Source organism: Acartia tonsa, chromosome 3 (genome assembly GCF_053477335.1).
Source record: "Acartia tonsa isolate MP-2025a chromosome 3, ASM5347733v1, whole genome shotgun sequence".
In the NCBI taxonomy this organism is placed as follows: Eukaryota; Metazoa; Arthropoda; class Copepoda; order Calanoida; family Acartiidae; genus Acartia; species Acartia tonsa.
In genome coordinates, this window is record NC_137262.1 from 52,090,103 (window position 1) to 52,109,464 (window position 19,362).

General features: G+C 34.0%; 3 protein-coding genes and 1 long non-coding RNA gene across 4 annotated transcripts; 3 read left to right on the top strand and 1 right to left on the bottom strand.

Moving 5' to 3' along the window:
• The first annotated feature begins 2,160 nt into the window (after positions 1-2,160).
• LOC145314935 (uncharacterized) lies at positions 2,161-6,543 on the top strand. Its single transcript, XM_080155011.1, has 5 exons — positions 2,161-3,920; positions 4,253-4,339; positions 4,819-5,160; positions 5,474-6,208; positions 6,524-6,543. Exons 1-5 carry the CDS (start codon positions 2,690-2,692, stop codon positions 6,541-6,543), a joined length of 2,415 nt encoding a protein of 804 aa, XP_080011137.1. The 5' UTR covers positions 2,161-2,689.
• LOC145314936 (uncharacterized) lies at positions 6,244-8,647 on the top strand. Its single transcript, XM_080155012.1, has 4 exons — positions 6,244-7,395; positions 7,621-7,752; positions 8,257-8,367; positions 8,563-8,647. Exons 1-4 carry the CDS (start codon positions 7,313-7,315, stop codon positions 8,645-8,647), a joined length of 411 nt encoding a protein of 136 aa, XP_080011138.1. The 5' UTR covers positions 6,244-7,312.
• A 2,045-nt stretch (positions 8,648-10,692) lies between these two features.
• Positions 10,693-12,674, top strand: LOC145314549 (uncharacterized). The gene is made up of 3 exons (XM_080154517.1): positions 10,693-11,071; positions 11,305-11,372; positions 11,702-12,674. The coding sequence occupies exons 1-3, from the start codon at positions 11,055-11,057 to the stop codon at positions 11,947-11,949; spliced, it is 333 nt and encodes a 110-aa protein (XP_080010643.1). The 5' UTR covers positions 10,693-11,054; the 3' UTR covers positions 11,950-12,674.
• Positions 12,675-18,491: 5,817 nt separating this feature from the next.
• LOC145314550 (uncharacterized) lies at positions 18,492-19,102 on the bottom strand. The gene is made up of 2 exons (XR_013877803.1): positions 18,893-19,102; positions 18,492-18,643 (listed from the first exon to the last, which is right to left on the bottom strand). It is a non-coding gene; the product is annotated as an uncharacterized LOC145314550 (long non-coding RNA).
• Between the last annotated feature and the right edge of the window lie 260 nt (positions 19,103-19,362).

A 19,362-nucleotide genomic window follows, 5' to 3' on the forward strand; every position in this document is an offset into this window, starting at 1 on the left:
AAATCGCAAATAAAATATAATGAGGAAATATTCAGACCTAATACTTTCCAAACAAAGCATCCTTTTACTCAGCACTATTTGCTTTCGTTATATGGAATATGAAATTAATAAAATATGATGATAATGATTTTATTTAGAATTTATTTCATATTATAACATAACAGGTCATATAGATATTATCCAGGTCAATACTGAAACTACAAAAGATTGGCATCCAAGATAACAACAGTCTACTACTGATGCCTAAATGTCGATTGATAACAGTGTCACCTGGAGAGGTAAATTGTAATGCTGCTTTTATGGAGATTAATGTACTGAAGAACAATCAGGCAAGTCTCCTACCTGGAGGTACTCTGACTATTTGGCTGGAAGTTATAAAACCTGGACCTGAAAGTGCAGTATCCTGTCTCTCTGGTGACCTGGAGAATTGTTTTGAGGATCCAGAGTTTACTGATTGTTTGATAGAAACTAGTACCTCCAAATTAAAAGTGCACAAGTTTATACTTGCCTCAAGATCTCCAGTATTTAAGGTAGGTTTTTCCATTCTTACTTGTTAATTAAATTCTTGTCAATATTTTTAGGTAAATTTTTAGGCTAAGTCCAGATTTTTCCAAACAAACATCCTTCTACTTAATGATAAAAATCGCAAATAAAATATAATGATGATAATGATTTTATTTAGAATTTATTTCATATTATAACATAACAGGTCATATAGATATTATCCAGGTCAATACTGAAACTACAAAACTTACTAGTATCGTTTCTGTAAATAACATTTTTTAGAATTTTAGCTTGTGGAATGTTTGGAGCTCTCGAGTAGAACTTAATTAATAAACACCGATTGGGCGGATTGTAATCAATACGCTTTATATGTTAAAGTCAATATTTTTTAGAATTTTAGCTGTGGAATGTTAGGTGTCAACATTGTCGTCATAATAAACACTGATTGTAATCAATACGCTTTATTTAAGTTAATTTTAACTGACTAACAGAATATTCTCTGTTCAACATTGATCGTCATAATAAAACTTATTAGTATCGTTCTGTAAATTATTTGTTAATTTTAACTGACTAACATATTTTAACATATTTTCTCGGTTCAACATTGTCGTTATAATAAATAATGAAATTTTTTGTATAATCTGTGACTGTTACATGTTGAGATGGAACTCTAGTTGTTCTCCATGGAACTGCAAAGCTCCACGTACTTCAAAACTGGTTCAACTCCAAAATCCTGAAAAAGAATATTCATTTTTAAATTAAGCAATTAAAGGATTAACAAATCAAAAAGGCCTTACAAAAAGGAAAGTTAACGGTTTTGGGAAAATTTCATGGAGAAAGTAGATACAGCTTGTGTATGTGCCTGCTTATTAGAGAAAGTTTAATTCAGTTATCAATACATAACCAGACTGAGAGAAACTAAGAATGTCTTATAACGGGAATTTGGAGTTATGGTATGAATTAAATAGTCGTATGTTAGTACTAAGAGAGAGTCTAGAGATTAGAGCCAGAACTGACAATGTCGAGATCCAGAGGGAGGTTTGTAAGAGGTTATATCAACATGGATGGATTACTACACATCTTAATCGCTGCCGTCCTTCCCCTCTGCTGCCCGCCGCTGCCCAGGCTGCCGAACTGGCAGCTGTTCTTCACGAAGTAAACATGCACGAGGATGAATGTAATGCTGTTTAGATTTTAATAATATCCTGAATGTACTGTTTCAATAATATAAAGTAGTAAAATCTAATTTTAAATAGCTACCTATCTAGTACATTATTTTTATGTATTAACTTTTGTCTAACCAGTTTAATATCTATCTAATAAATTTAATAATAGCTTAATTGTTAATATAATTTAGTATACAGTTTCATAAAGGTAGTTCGATGTGTGTCTGTGTATATTAACTTCATATTTGTTATGCTTGTATACATGGAAACTACCTTTTGGGGCCGAGGTGTTGCCGTAGTTGCGTGTAGGATTATTCCAACTATCTTTTATTACAAATAATTAAACACTTACTTTTAACGGATGAATTTCTGATGGCAACAGCTTCATGTTGGTGCAAGAAATGTTCCACGGTCGAATTGCGGTCAGCTTATAATCAGAGAATACACCCAGCTGTGTGCGAAGCTAAACCTGAAAATTGTTAATTGAAAATTTCATTATTATTTCAGTGGAACGTTTCTTGGATCATTGTAAGTTAGTGCTTAACGAGACGTACCTACATGAAGCTATCCCACCAAATTTGTGGAGAACAGGAACCTATGTGTCTTCAAGCGACCTTTTTCTAGTGAGGAACCACATACAAGCTTGTAGGTAATTCAATTATTTATCGCATCTATTCCGCGTCTATTAAATGTGAAAGTGGTAGTTTCACAAAATGCATTTCAATGTTCTTTAGTTAAAAAAGTAGTTTCACGAAATGTTAACTGCATATTGTATTCTTGTTAAATTGTTAAACTACATTTCTATGGCATATGTTTCAAAGAATTTCAATTTTGTACCATGTATTTTTTTATGTGGCAAGACTTTTAGTTCATCTTTTCTTGATATATGTTATATGTTATATATTGAGACTGTTTTGATATAAACCCTTTTTTTATCTAGGTTCTTGCGCAATTTCGAACACACTTTTAAAGAGGACGCGACTGGTTTTTGTGAAAATAAGAAGAGGGCCGAAGATTATATGATTGCTAATGAGGATCCTGTCTGCTGGAGGCTATTTCGAGGGCTGGTAACGCGAAAACAAGAACGCGCATTGTCAACCCCAAAGTACAAGTATGAACAGGTTTTTGAAATCAAGCCAAGGAAGGAGACAAGCAATAAGAAAGGCAAGAAAGACAAGAAAGACAAGAAAGACAAGAAGGAAAAGGCACAGAAACGATCAGCCTTACAGATGTGTGAATTTTATCTGGCCCCTGCAGAGATACAAAGAATTAAGCGGCGTATTAAACCGAAGACAATCACAACTTCAACACCAGGTGTTACAGCCGAAGACAAGAAATTTTACTACATGTTAGGTGCCCACTCAATGGGTTGCTTACCCCACGAAGTTCAAGGAAAGAACCCGATTTACTTGAAAAGAAACAATGACAGGTCGAGTACTTCATTTCAGATCAAAAATTATGCAGACATGGCAAAGAACCCCAAGCAATTTTTCAAGACAGTCCATAGTAATAAGAAGGTTATACAAAGAGCTGTAATGTATTATTCGTACGCCACAACCAATTTGAAACCAGAAATGAGTGAAGAACAGACAAAGATTCACAATGCCAGTGAGATAGCAACTGTAATTTCAAGAAATAGAAAGATGAATGCTGCTGATGAATCCACTGCTGATGATTGCACTGCTGATGATTCCACTGCTGATGATTCCACTGCTGATGAATCCACTGATGGTGAAGACAATGATGGTGGAGGCAATGCTGTTGAAGACAATGATGCTGAAGGCAATGCTGTTGAAGAAAATGGTATGGAAAACATTGCTGATGAAGAAAGCAACAATGGTGAGGAGCTTGTAATTGATGACGGAGGCGACGACGTTGAAATGAATTCAAATGATGATCAGATTGGGAATGACTTACGCATACCACCCGCGGAGAATCCAGCAGTAACTCCAGAACCAGTAAAGCAACCAGTAAAGCCACGTAGGTTATATGAAGATCCAATTGTCAACAGCCAGTCCAATAATAAACCCAAAGTAAATGTATTTGAAAACATCACAAGCTCCAAAAGGAAGAAGCATAGAAAGGGCTCGAAAAAGTCGAAGAAGATAATTATTTCTGAAACAGACGATGAGGGCCAAAAAGTGGGAAATCTTGATGATACAGTCCCAATGCAAGATGATGAACAACCACCAAACTTTCCACCACTGCAAAGACAGAAAGAATTTTATGGACGAAATAATTCAATCACAGGTACATATTTGTTGAACATTAATTATTATTTATAAGTTTTATCTTTCCTCGTATTGTGTATATACTGCACAAGATTTTTTTTCCTCTGCTACTAATTTTTTTTAAATTTTTCTTCCCCCCCCCCCCTAGTTTTTTTTCACCAAGTAGGGGGAAAATTGAAAAATATTTAAAGAACTCTATGATTTATTTATTCTATCCCTCCTACAACACATTTCCTTTTAAAATTTTTTTTTCAACCAAGTAGGGGGGGTGGGGGGGTGGAAAAAATGTTTTCAGTACTTGCTTTTTGTTTGGAAACGTATAAAATTAATGTATAAATTAATTATTTACAGGCAACAGTAACGAGAGACAGGTGACTGGAAAGGCAACAAGTGTCGTGGAGGAAAGCAGCAGTGATGAGAATGATGAGGATGCCGAAGGTATTGTTATTTATAGTTTGAAAAACGTAGGAACTGTATCACCTAAATTTAAGTTTATTAATATTTTAGTTGAGAAGTAGTCTTAGATAAAAACCCTGTGGATTAATTTTGTTTTAAGGGAAACTTCGTACAGGCCCTGACAGGGTTTTAGGCTAAAATTTGTATGGGCGCAGCCGCTATCTATAATACTAAGTAGCTTAATGTCTGTCCGGCCGTCAGAAGCTTAAGATCTCAGTAACCACTGAATCGATCGAGGTTACGGTAAAATTTTACCACCTTTTAAATCGTATAGGCTGGTAAAATTTTACCCTAAAAGTGGTAAAAACTAGGTTTTTTATGGTATTAATTGTATCCTGGAGATCGGATTCTACTCTTCTGTGTATTGGTCCTGCGGTGATTTTAAGCTATTTCCTTGGAGGGGGGGGGGGGGTTGGGTAACATTTATACTATTTGAAATAATGACTATAATAATTATTTAGATGATGTGGCGATCATTCCAAAGAACCGGGAGCGAAGGCAAACCGCATTGGAAGCCGAAGCAAAAACCAAGAAAAGTTTACAGCTGGACAATGAACCATCATTCGAGGTGGATAACGAAGATGACGGAAACCAGAGTGACGAAATTGTGGAGGTTGAGGACATTGAGGGCAAGAATGACGGCAATGCAAGTAAGGAAATTCGGATACATCCATGTGGAATAATATTACCCAAACTTGCCATTATAATTGAAAACCACACGGGTCATTATGAGGTTGTTGCAGTAGGCTCAAATGTTTCTATATACAACCAAATGGAAATTTTAGAACTCATCAACATTGACGGTAAGTTACAGGTCTTAATGGAATAAATGGGGGGGGGGGGGTGGGCGAAAGTGACACTTTTTTGGGGCTTTTATTGGCGGTTCTCGGCGGTGGCGACGCCGTTTCTTCACAGTTCCATATTGTACCCCTATAAAGCAACTGCCAATGCAAAATTCCCCCTTTTATCTTTGATTGGCATATAAATATAGGGTAAAAAATATTGCTTGTTTTCATTTGAATCTGATTAATAGTAACTAATGTTCATATAGGTATGGAAATAATATTGAAGCTACAATTATGTACATTTGCTTTAACATTTTTTATTTCTTTGTAGGAGAAAAAGCAAAGTGGAAAAAAGATGAAGAAGAAGGTGATTTAATTTCTGACATCAAAGAAGAAGCACCAGAAAGTGATGATACAGATCAAGGTCATCAATCAGACCCAGACACTGGAACTGGCAGTAGTAGTAGTAGTGAAGAAGAAGAAGATGAACGCAGGCCAAAAGCAAAAGTGGCCCAAAAGCCAAAGCCTACCAAAGAAGTTCCTAAACGTCCCAGAAAACAAACAAAATTTCCATCAACGAATCAAATTGAAGCGGTGTTGTACAGAAACCAGAGCAGAGCAAGCACGAGCAGAGCACAAAATGAAAGCCGGGAATATGCTGAAAGTTGCGGAGGCACATCAAATCCTGATACAGACGTAAACCCAGAACCAGGTTGTAGTTATAGTCAACTCAGTGCAGAGCCAGGTTGTAGTAATAGTCAACTCAGTGAGCAACCTAACCAAATTAGGATGCAGCAAATGTTGAACAGAACAAATACACATTTGCCCGATTTCGGCCAGCGTGGTGAGACTCGGACAAGAAGAGATGCCAACAAACGAGTAAAGGCCAACATGAAGAAGCAAAGATTGTGGGAACAGGGACACAGGCCTGAAGATGATGAGTTAGAGAAGAAGAAAAGATCAAGCTCCAGACCACCACAGAGAGCAAGTTCTCAACAATGTTCTCAAAACATAAGCAATTACAGTATCTTTGGCAGCTACATTACAGCTGATTCAGGAAAGGGGTGTATATTCTGCACAAGAAATATTGTTTGTCCACGGCTAAAAATTTTTAAAATTTACAAATGTTTTCAGTTTTCTTAATTATTACCTTTTTTTCTTACCTCCATCTATTTATATTTAATGAAATATAATATACATCCCTGAGCAGACTTGGAAAAAATATTACACATCCGAACCATGTAGAATATACATCCCTGGCAGAATGGAGACAAGTATTATCCGTCGGAACTTTCGTCTGAAAACGAAGAACAAGACGAAGAACAAGACGAAGAACAAGACGAAGAACAAGACGAAGAACAAGACGAAGACCTGATTATAGGTCGCAGTCAATCCCAATAATTCCAGGACTTTACGTATATATATATTTATATGTAATTTTTTTTGATTTCATAAGTTTCATCTTCAATTTTTTTTTATAATATCTAGAAAGGAGTCTTTTCCCAAAATGCATTTGAAGTTAATTTAGTGAACCGTATATTTGAACCTGTTTAAATGTGTTTAAACTCTATTTATATGGCATAAATTTGAAGAAAGTTAAATTTTCTACCACGTACTTTTACCATCTTAACAAAGAAAAATATGCAATTCACAAAATTAAGTTCAAATGCATTTTGTGAAACTACCCCTTTCCACCAATTAAGTTTAATGAGCTTAAAGTTAAGAGCTTAAACTGAAAATTTTTTGTTGTATAATCTGTCGCATTTTTTGTAATTCAGTATATAGCAGTTGTAGTTTACCCCCTAAACTAAGGAAAAAAAGTATTCAGAACTAGCTTTTGTTAATTTTATATATTTGTTTAATTTTGTATAAAAATATTATATATATGACAGTTATCGTAGGGAATGTTTTAATTAATACGGTGGTAGATTTCCATGGTAAAATGCGTAATGTTTATGTGCTGTAATTAAAAAAGAGAACGTTTCAAATTTGTATAAACTTTTTGTAAATGAAATTTGTCTATATACTTGTTTACAATATAAGATATACCAATATGTGATCTTGCTGGCCACCCTATTATATTAAAATTCCCTACGTCAGTTTTTTGGACATTTATTAATGAAAATTTAATTACCAGTGATAATTTGTTTCTTTTCAAATTTAATATAGAATGTCCGACATGACAGCCACAGCAGCAGCCGACTTAGAGAGAGACGAACAGCACGAAGAACAGAAGCCGGAAACCACAAGTGGGTGAGTAATATTTTAATATGTATAAAACGAAGTAGAATGATGTCTGTCTGTCTGTCTGTCCGTCCGTCCGTCCCTAGCTATATTTTGGTAACCATTCATCGAATCGGATTCGACAATCCATCACAACATAATTACATAAATACATATTACATATTTTTTGGTAATTACTTCTTTGGGCAAAGGTCCGATTACCTGGGATATATAATATATATTTATATATTTCAGTGATAGCGAAAAACAGAAGAACGAAATGAGTGTGTCTGAGCCTGAGCTGCCTGCTAAGCTGGCTGACCTGCCTGATACCCCTCCTAAATCGTCTGATACAGAAGATTTGAACCTAACTTTGGATTGCACTACGTAAGTTTATTTATTTTTGTTACCATTCTATTTCTGTTCGGAAGGTGGTAGTAGCCGGATTGAAAAGAGTAGGATAAACATTATTGTTATGGCGAATAATTATAGTTTCATTCAGGGGTGTACATTACGCACAAGATTTATTTTGTTCCCGTGGTACAAAATTTTGTATTTTTTTCCCACCTATTTTTATCTCACCAAGTAGGGACGGAAATGGAGAAATATTGAAAGAACTAAAATTTTTGGTCCTACCACACATATTTTAGTTATTTTCCCCCCACCACCTGAACAGGGGATCCCATATAGGATATACACCCCTGATATTTCAAATTAGCAGCTACGCTAAACCCTCTAATATGAAGTATATCTCTTAAAGTTTCTTTTGCCACTCCCTTCCCTTGCCGGTACCTATGAGAAGAACCCGATCTGTTCAGTGGTTATCGAGATCCTTCGGTACATAAACACGGACATCCTGTTACTTTAGTATTATTTTTTTTTATTTTTCAGGGACGACGATGGATGGGAGACAATGCAGAAAATAAAACAAGACCTTAGGGCAGCAAAGCAAAAAATTGCTTCTTTGGAAGAGGAGATCGCTTGTTTGGAAACACAAACAAAGTAAGAAATTTTTTTCACTTCTTTTTTTGGTATTTAATCCGGGCGACTGTGTTGTAAATGATTTTTCGGTACAGACAAATTCACCTTTATATATTACAAAACTAGCAAGTATGCCTCTAGGGGTAAGGTGGGAGGGGTAAATGTGGACCAAAAAAAAAGTTTACTATTTAATTATAATATGATTGCTTAATTCAGGGAGCAATCCAAGAGATGTCCGGCGGCACAAAAGGATGACCAGAAGGTCGGACAAGCCTCTGTTATGGAAGGAGAAGCAAAGTAAGATATCCTATTATATAAAGTAGTAAGCGTTTTTTGTTTGTCCCGAAGGATAACCGCTAAACCGATATTGTTCTCCTTTAAAGTGAAGCTTCTTATAGGTCCTGGAAAGGTTTTAAACTATTTTTGTGCAGGGTGTCTTCACCCCCTCCCCCAAAAAATATTTTTACTCTTCTGAAACTGAAATTGAAAATGGGAAGATGTTGATTTTTCCCCTTCCAACCTTAAGTGCCCCTAGAGGTTTCTAGGGGCGTAGCCACTAGTTTCTTTTAATAATCTTTTTTCATACTTTATCCGGGCGACTGTGTTGTAAATGATTTTTCGGTACAGACAAATTCACCTTTATATATTACAAAACTAGCAAGTATGCCTCTAGGGGTAAGGTGGGAGTGGTAAATGTGGACCATAAAAAGTTTACTATTTAATAATAATATGATTGCTTAATTCAGGGAGCAATCCGAGAAATGTCCGGCGGCACAAAATGATGATCAGAAGGTCGGACAAGCCTCTGTTATGGAAGGAGAAGCAAAGTAAGATATCCTGTTATATAAAGTAGTAAGCGTTTTTTGTCTGTCCCGAAGGATAACCGCTAAACCGATATTGTTCTCCTTTAAAGTGAAGCTTCTTATAGGTCCTAGAAAGGTTTTAAACTATTTTTGTGCAGGGTGTCTTCACCCCCTCCCCCAAAAAATATTTTTACTCTTCTGAAACTGAAATTGAAAATGGGAAGATGTAGATTTTTCCCCTTCCAACCTTAAGTGCCCCTAGAGGTTTCTAGGGGCGTAGCCACTAGTTTCTTTTAATAATCTTTTTTCATACTTTATCCGGGCGACTGTGTTGTAAATGATTTTTCGGTACAGACAAATTCACCTTTATATATTACAAAACTAGCAAGTAAGCCTCTAGGGGTAAGGTGGGAGTGGTAAATGTGGACCATAAAAAGTTTACTATTTAATAATAATATGATTGCTTAATTCAGGGAGCAATCCGAGAAATGTCCGGCGGCACAAAATGATGATCAGAAGGTCGGACAAGCCTCTGTTATGGAAGGAGAAGCAAAGTAAGATATCCTATTATATAAAGTAGTAAGCGTTTTTTGTCTGTCCCGAAGGATAACCGCTAAACCGATATTGTTCTCCTTTAAAGTGAAGCTTCTTATAGGTCCTGGAAAGGTTTTAAACTATTTTTGTGCAGGGTGTCTTCACCCCCTCCCCCAAAAAATATTTTTACTCTTCTGAAACTGAAATTGAAAATGGGAAGATGTAGATTTTTCCCCTTCCAACCTTAAGTGCCCCTAGAGGTTTCTAGGGGCGTAGCCACTAGTTTCTTTTAATAATCTTTTTTCATACTTTATCCGGGCGACTGTGTTGTAAATGATTTTTCGGTACAGACAAATTCACCTTTATATATTACAAAACTATAGCAAGTATGCCTCTAGGGGTAAGGTGGGAGTGGTAAATGTGGACCATAAAAAGTTTACTATTTAATAATAATATGATTGCTTAATTCAGGGAGCAATCCGAGAAATGTCCGGCGGCACAAAATGATGATCAGAAGGTCGGACAAGCCTCTGTTATGGAAGGAGAAGCAAAGTAAGATATCCTATTATATAAAGTAGTAAGCGTTTTTTGTCTGTCCCGAAGGATAACCGCTAAACCGATATTGTTCTCCTTTAAAGTGAAGCTTCTTATAGGTCCTGGAAAGGTTTTAAACTATTTTTGTGCAGGGTGTCTTCACCCCCTCCCCCAAAAAATATTTTTACTCTTCTGAAACTGAAATTGAAAATGGGAAGATGTTGATTTTTCCCCTTCCAACCTTAAGTGCCCCTAGAGGTTTCTAGGGGCGTAGCCACTAGTTTCTTTTAATAATCTTTTTTCATACTTTATCCGGGCGACTGTGTTGTAAATGATTTTTCGGTACAGACAAATTCACCTTTATATATTACAAAACTATAGCAAGTATGCCTCTAGGGGTAAGGTGGGAGTGGTAAATGTGGACCATAAAAAGTTTACTATTTAATAATAATATGATTGCTTAATTCAGGGAGCAATCCGAGAAATGTCCGGCGGCACAAAAGGATGACCAGAAGGTCGGACAAGCCTCTGTTATGGAAGGAGAAGCAAAGTAAGATATTTCTTTTAATATTATTTTTTCATACTTTATCCGGGCGACAGTGTTGTAAATGATTTTTCTGTAAAGACAAATTCAACGTGTTCCTTTATTTATTAAAAGCGAGTACTAGCAAGTACGCCTCTAGCTGGGTAAGGTGGAAGGGGTAAATGTGGAACCAAAAAGTTAACTACTTAATTTAAATAGATTATTATATATATATTGTTTAATTCAGGAACAAAACAGCTGCAGCTGGCTCTCCAGAAAATTCGGATGAGAACGAGGTTAAGGAAGTCACTGTTATGGAAACACCAGCAAAGTAAGATTTTTTAAAAATTGTTTTTACTACTTTATCCTGGCGACTGTGTTGTAAATGATTTTTCTGTACGCTAAACCCTCTAATATGAAGTATATCCTTAAAGTTTCTTTTGCCACTCCCTTCCCTTGCCGGTACCTATGAGAAGAACCCGATCGGTTCAGCGGTTAACAAGATCCTTCGCTACATACAAACAAAAATCGTTTTACTTTGTAGTATAGATTGTTTAATTTCAGGATGAAAGACCAACCGGATTTTGATATAATTTATGAGAACATAAAGAATCCAGGACCAAAAAGCCCAGGTATAGTACAATATTTATACTAGCGACTGTGCCCAAAGCATATAGTGAAACATTTCTGTACTACATTGTATTATTACACTAGGTTAGGTTAGGTTAGGTTAGGTTAGGTTAGGTTAGGTTAGGTTAGGTTAGGTTAGGTTAGGTTAGGTTATAATAGGCTAGGCTAGGCTAGGCTAGGCTAGGCTAGGCTAGGCTAGGCTAGGTTAAAACTAGAAATATTACTCTTTCTATTAATACACTAGGTTAGGTTAGGCTAGAAAAAAAACTATTGTAAAATTGAAGTATTTTTTTGTAAAAAAAAGTAATTTTAAAAAATATTTTAATTTCAGTGTATCGGGTGTCAGATGATGAGCAGGAGATGTTTGAACCACCCCCTCCTACAATCCCGCCAGCATCAAAACTGAGTAGGCGCAAAAGAAGTGCAACACCGGGGAAAATCAAGACCTGCGCCCATGGACGCAGTCCCCGAAGCGAGCTGCCATTGAACACGAGACTCATCGAATGCACCTATATGTGCCCAGACTGCCGCGTCTTCTTTCACAAGAGGCAAAAACAAAGAAAAGAAGGACAAAAGTAAGCTGATGTATAATAGTCCTTCCAGTCAGATCATATATAAACTATTTGTGATAAAAAAGTGATATATATCAAGATATCTTGAGTCAAAAATATGTTTAACCACCTTTAATTTGTACGTACATTAATCTATATGACAGTTTGACAGTTTTGTTCTGACGATGAGAATATTCATATAATATTATATTTGAAACCGCTATTCCTATATAGCAAATTTTTGAAAATTTAATAATGGAAAGTAACTTCGTAATATATTTTTCTTGTATATAAAAATGTTCTAGTATAAAGTACAATTAGAATCCAGATCTCAGCAATTAAAACCTATGTATATTTGTGTTAATTTCTCAGCTTAAACCGATTAAACATGCAGTTATATTATCTGTAAAACTATGTAATATTTGGTCATTTAAACCACGTCTAGAATTATAGACTAATTAAGAAAATTTCTGTGAATATATACCTATATAGTATCGCGCTATCGTACCTATGTAAATCATTATGTAAAAAAATATGTTTAAGTGTTTCAATCAATAAAGATAATAATAAAAACAATTTTTTTTTTATTTTTGCGTTTTGTGTACAAGCGAGGTTTTTCTATAATTAAGGTCGTTTTTTACCACTTTCTCGTGATTTTTACCACCCGTTTTTACCACAATTATTGGTAAATTTTTACCATATTTACCCTATTTCTGGTAAAATTTTACCAGTTTAGGGCAAAAATATTACCAGGTGTTGAACAGTTTTACCACTTTTTCGGTAAAATCTACCAGAAATTTGCGGTAAATTTTACCAAAAAAGTGGTAAAAATTGGTCAAAATCTGGTATAAATTTGCGTCCTAAAATGGTAATATTTTACCGGAAATCTGGTAAAATTTTACCGATAATTGTGGTAAAAATCGATGGTAAAAAGCGTCTCGGAGTACCACAAAAAGTGTTTTTACCACGGTTACGGTAAAATTTTACCACCTTTTACATCGTATAGGCTGGTAAAATTTTACCATAAAAGTGGTAAAAACTAGGTCTTTTTATGGTATTATATCCGTCCTGGGGCGTAGTGAAACAAATTAGTTGGGGGGGAAAAGACCAATTCAACAGTGTGCGGTCATTTCCGCATATTATCACATAAGCATATTGTTTTATCAATACACAAAAGCAAATTAAATTAGAAGTTGTATACAGTAGTGAGTGTAATGGATGTAAAGGGATAAGACAATGGCTGATAAATTAATATACATCCCCGATGATGATACTTAGAATAACCCCTTATGTAGATTAAAATTTGTGGTTAAAAAGTGTGAACACTCAACCTATTGATGCAACCAATTCAAATTGACTCAATCCCCAAAATTGTTAAGCTAATAAATAAGAAAACGTTATTTAAAACTTTGGGGACTATTGTCATTGCCCACTCTTTCTCTGCTGTACAAAGTTTATACTGTGTTAACAAGGACAAAAGGGATGAAAAGTAGAAAATGTTTTTTTTCATGAAATAAAAGAAATATATTTTTTTCATTAAATAAAAAAAATATATTTTGTATCATGTATATCAAAATATTGTAGACCCTAAATAAATTTAGCTGAGTAATTTACCACATCGTATTATAGACATATTTCCGTGGATAATAAGTGAAAACAAGGTTCCAAATGCCTGAGCTAACAAAACTGGTGCTAATATTATGATATTTACTTACTACTCATTTAAAATTTCTGTAATATTAATAGTAATAGAGTAGCCCCGCTACTCTAAATTATTTTGTTTTATACCAACTAAGAACTAACGGCAAATTTTCAGATATTTAATTTAATTTTTTTTTAAAAGAATTAATTAATGATTATTAAAATCTCAAAAGCTTTTTTTCTAAGTTTGTTTCAAAAATTAATTTAAATACTATGAAGAAAAAAAATACTTTATCGATGTACTTAATAGCTTAATGTACTTTTCTTCAATATATACATGGAAACGTTTTATGGGGGCGTTGTTCAAAAAAGTGGTTTAAACACGGGTCATCTCAAAAAACGCCTATCTCAGAAAACGCCTATCTCAAAAAACGCCCATCTCAGAAAACGCCTATCTCAAAAAACGCCCATCTCAGAAAACGCCTATCTCAAAAAACGCCTTTTACATAAAATGCCCACTACATTTTTAAAAAATAAAGCCTAATTTATAACTAGTATTCAATAGAATAATAAAATACCAATCCAACCAGTCAATAAACTATGTACAAAAATGGATAAAATGGTAAACTAAAGAGAAGCTTCTATATTAAGAGAATAGGGATAGTTTGAATAAATGGAAAATGGGGGATGGGAGAAAATTATTGGAGGGAGAACTCATTAGAGGTAAGGGTTTAATTATTAAAGCTTATTGAAAAGTAAATCATTTTTGAATCTGATAAAAAAAAAAAAGGAAATTAGGAATAAGACATTAAAAATGTTAAATTGCTTTATAATTTATAATAATTATTCTAAACTAATTTTTTATTTTGAGGAACAGCTATATAATTCTGATAATTTTAAAGCATATCATACTCAATAAATATTTTGTATATCATTTGTGTATGTTAATTATTATATAACATGAATCTAAAATTTCTTTTAAGCATAATATAAACTAGAACAAAATTTTGTGTTTTCTAAACAATTTATACCTTCCTTACACCCTACCCAAATTTCACAACCCTATTTTGAAATTCACCCAACTCAAATTCTACAACATCTTTATGAATATCTCTTAACAAATTCACTAGGTTTAGTCATATTTACAACATTTCAACCTGATATTCTGTTAATTTAAGATATTAGGTCAAATAATAAAGAAAATAAATAAGAAGTATGTTTTAATAGAGCTCGCAGTAAACACCTTCCTTACATCCTTCCCAAATTTCACAACCCTATTTTGAAATTCACTCAACCCAAATTCCACAACATCTTTATAAAAATCTCTTAACAAATTTACTAGGTTTAGTCATATTTACAACATTTCAACTTGATATTCTGTTAATTCAAGATATTAGGTCAAATAATAATAATAATTCACTAGGTAAAAGTTTTTGTTATTCAATTGTGATCAATTTTCAAAAAGCAAACCTTTAGTATGTTATTGCTCAAAATGATTAAAAAAATAAAAAGTGCCTAAGGAATGTACAAGAGTGACATTATATTCACAATACCTTCTTAGACTTACATGTTTCACTAAAAGATAATTTTAAAAAATGTAGTAGGCATTTTATGAAAAAGGCGTTTTTTTGAGATAGGCGTTTTCTGAGATGGGCGTTTTTTGAGATAGGCGTTTTTTGAGATGGGCGTTTTTTGAGATAGGCGTTTTCTGAGATGGGCGTTTTTTGAGATAGGCGTTTTCTGAGATAGGCGTTTTTTGAGTATAGCCTTAAACACCACCAATAATTAAAATTTAAACAAAAATAAAAATCTGTATATTAATGTATTTTATATACATAGATATATATAAATCTTTTATTACAAGCGACTTTAGATAATGTATCAATTAATTCACATGCGTCGCATGTGTTTGAATGTATTCGCATCAATGTAAATTATGTTTGCAGGGATAAATGGAGTTGAAATATGGATCTTGAAATTGTTGGCGAATTTTATCTATAATTTAGATGTCTGTCAACCCTTAAAGGTCGGGGGGTGGTGGCGTTTTTTTTCTATCCTGTTTTTTCTATCTCATTTTCCATTTTTTCCATCCTGTTTTTTCTATCTCATTTTCTGTGTGTGAAAGATAAAGAGCCCAAACTGCTTGACTTTTTAAAGTATGGGTATGACACATAACTGAGAGTTGGAATTTTTTGAATATCTCCATCCTGGAGGGCACAGGATGCCAGCAAACCTGGCAGGGTCATCCAGGTAAAGAGCAAAAATATTTTTTTGACTAAAGCATTTTATCATGCCAAAATACTGAAAAATTCTCTAGTAGTACATCCTTATATAAAATACAGGTGTTCAAGTCACTTTCAGGTTCCAGTATGATCCTGCAGGTCCTGATCCTCCAGGTCTCCAGAAATCTTTAAAAGGCTCCTGTAGCCGCAATTTTTGACTTAGAGACTTCAAATTTTAAACTTAAGATTTTCTTACATGTCTACATTACATATTAAAATTTCATGAAGATCCGCCGCCGTTTTCCCGCCGACCGCCGACTGCGGCGGCTTGCAGCTGCCAAGTACAGCTGTGGCCGCAGAAATTTATATTTTGATATTTCTAATGTAAAATTTACATAAAGATAAACATTTTTTGGAAAAAAAATTTTCTTCTAGCTTCTAAAATAAGAAAATTACAGCCGTTTGAAATTTTTAAGTAAAAAAAGACCTAAAAACAAAGGTTGTTAAATAAAAGGGTGAAGGAAGCGAAAATTGACTTAGACTTATAAAAGGTCTTTAATTTATTATCAAACAGGGGACTTGCACAACAAAATTTAGCCCTCTAGCTCTGACAGGAACTGAGATAATAAGGGGGGAGGTGAACGCCCCCCCCCCCCCACCGACCGATTAAGGTGCGGCAAGGGGCCCGACTGTAAAGGGTTAATGTAACTTTTTTACTACATTTATTTTTAATTTTTTATATTTTTTAGGTATTTTCCTTATAGGATTTCAAACAGAGTGATAGATTAACAGGGAGAAAAAACAAAGTGAGTTGCAGTGTAGATTTGCTTTTAAAAATTAGTTTAGTTGCCAACATTTTCCTGCCATTCAACTTTCTCCTCACCCTCAAATGGTTAAAGATTCAAAAATAAAACAAATATATTCTGTTCAAGTGTACTCTGGTTGAGAAAAATATTGGAAAATTAATCAGTATTATTCTGTTAGTGAGTAAATTCATATCAGCTTTTTAAAAGCAAAGCTTTTATATAATTAAAGTCTGTCTGTCTGTATGTAAGTTTATTATTCTGGCAGAGTTAGCTCTTCTGGTTAAATTAAACAGGTTAGAATTGTCCTATTAATTTCAAACTTTGTATAATGATTCCTATAATAATAAGGTATGGTTTTTGAATTGTAGCAACTTTATAATTGTGGTAGTGCAAATGGGGCGCTTGTCCAATATTATGGTATGGAGATCGCTATTCTATGAGTACTACTAAAATTCCTACTTTTACTGCAATACACATAGACATTCTCATCGTCGGTTCGTCATTTTAGAATGCTTATCCCTCTATTCCCACAAGTATAATACGAATTTGGTTGAGCCTGTGGTAGCTCAACAAAGACCCACGCGAGGTATTATATTGCTTTAAACTAAGAATAAATGGTTGGTTATGGTATTCTATCGGTATTATATAAGTATATTAAGCACTCAAGAAGGAAGATGGTTTTATAAAGTGTATTTACATTACAAATGAATAAGTTAAGTATGAAAATATTTACAGACTAAGTGATAATAATCATAAGTAGTGTAGGACAGAAAAGTGCCCCAAGTCCTAAGCATTGAATTGTGCCAAGTGTTAGAGTTCTAACATAAGGCCTAAGCTCAATTCATGCTAAGTACTGAGGGTCCTAAATTTAAACTACAATGCATGCCAAACAACTAAGTCATTACCTTTAAAGCCAGAAGAACTTGATGGTTAGAGAGTCAATAAATAACTGAGATATTTTAAGAAGTGCAAGCTATAACATCAACTATTAATAAGGATCTAAGCACTTGTCTGTTTAATTAAGTGTCTGTATATTAAACTTATGACGTAAATCAAACTATGGTTGTAGGCATACATACTTGAACTAAATGGTTACATGGTTACTTTAACAATAAACATAATGTTTTAATAAGCATATAACAATAATAAATCACATACAATTTACCATGATTAGGCTAGCATTACCCATATATGGTATTATATTGGTAAGGATAGGCTAATAAAGACTTAAAAGCATATAAAAGGTGCCTCGGGGCTAGCTAGAGTAATTGTATCTCGTGCCTGAGTTGCGCTTGATAATTTCCGTGGCACGTCAATCAAATATTCAGATTCTACTTTTATATGGTGTAAAATTTATATTAAACATAGGTGTAAAAGTCTTATTCGTACGTTCAAAGAATTTTGAAAATTGGGGATCGCATCTCCAATTGTTACTAGAAAGTACATCTAAAACATGATGATTTTTTATTTATTCAGCTAATTTTTGGGATTCTGATTCCTATTACAACAAGGTACATTGTTATAAGCAAATCATCTCTATAAATAAGTTGAAAATGTCCTTAAAAGTTCTCCTGTATTAAAGAAGATTGCAACAAATTTACTTTACTTCAATTTTTTTTAGACCTGTGTTTAGTATTCTTCTCATTAAGTTCTGATACGCTACAAGTGTTTATGTTCGTTTGTCCTACATTTCAGAGGTTTTCTTATATGGATGTTGCCAAATGAGGAAGTCTGTAATAAGATATGCGCCAAAGGGCAATAATAGGTAAATTTTGTTAATTTTATTATAATTCATGTATAATCATATCCATATTCCATAAAAAAATTTAAGGTGGGAGTTTGTACACTTACAGATTTCATCCTGGGACTTTCCCTCTAGGGGCTAGTGGTGTAGCGGACGGCTCACCTTGGCTTTTGTGGGGTCCGTACACTAGGTCTGGTTAATTTTATCCTTTACTGTGGGCTGATCATTTTATTTTATCAGCTTCTTTATGTTTGTAGTCTGGAAATATGAGAGCAGTTTTATACACACGGTAATCCGGTTACAAATAACCTACAATAAAAAAGATAATATTAGTTGTAGGTTATGTACAATTTACTAGAGGGTGACCAAGTTGCAATTATAAAAGAAAATAAAATAATAAAAAAGGAAATAAAAGAAATAAAAGCTAAAATACAATAGTAAAGGCAGGGTTAAAATTAACTATATGTTTTGAGATGCTACACTTTATTGTAATCAACAAAGAATTCACTAATGTCTGTTGTAATTGTCTATTTAGGAATATGAGCAAAATTTACTTACATGGCTCCATCAGATTTAGATTTGATTCCAGGTTTGAATAGTACAGATCAATATCCCCAAGTGGCGTTGTTTGGGTTGGTGAAGGTTCCTTGTTAATGATCTTTTGAGTAATTTTGTTGTTGGTCTCAATAGGTTTTAATTTAGCTGATCTTGTTGTATCTCCTACAAAGAAAACAATTGTAAGAGTCATTCAAGTTAAACTTCTTTATTGTAAGTAGATTCCAAATATCATTGTTGAATATTTAATTAAATCTTTGAAACAAATAAAGGCCTTGGTAATAGAAAAGAGTATAATATTCTATACCTTTTTTATAGTGTGTTAAGCTGCCCCTTTACAGGCAGGGCACACTTCAGCTTGTTGTCCGCTTAAACAGAGCTTGTTTTCCGCTACTAGGCTTGAATGTCAGCTGGGGTCTTACTGGTTTTAGGGGTCTTTCCGGCTTTAGGGGTCTTTTTAGTCCATACAGGAT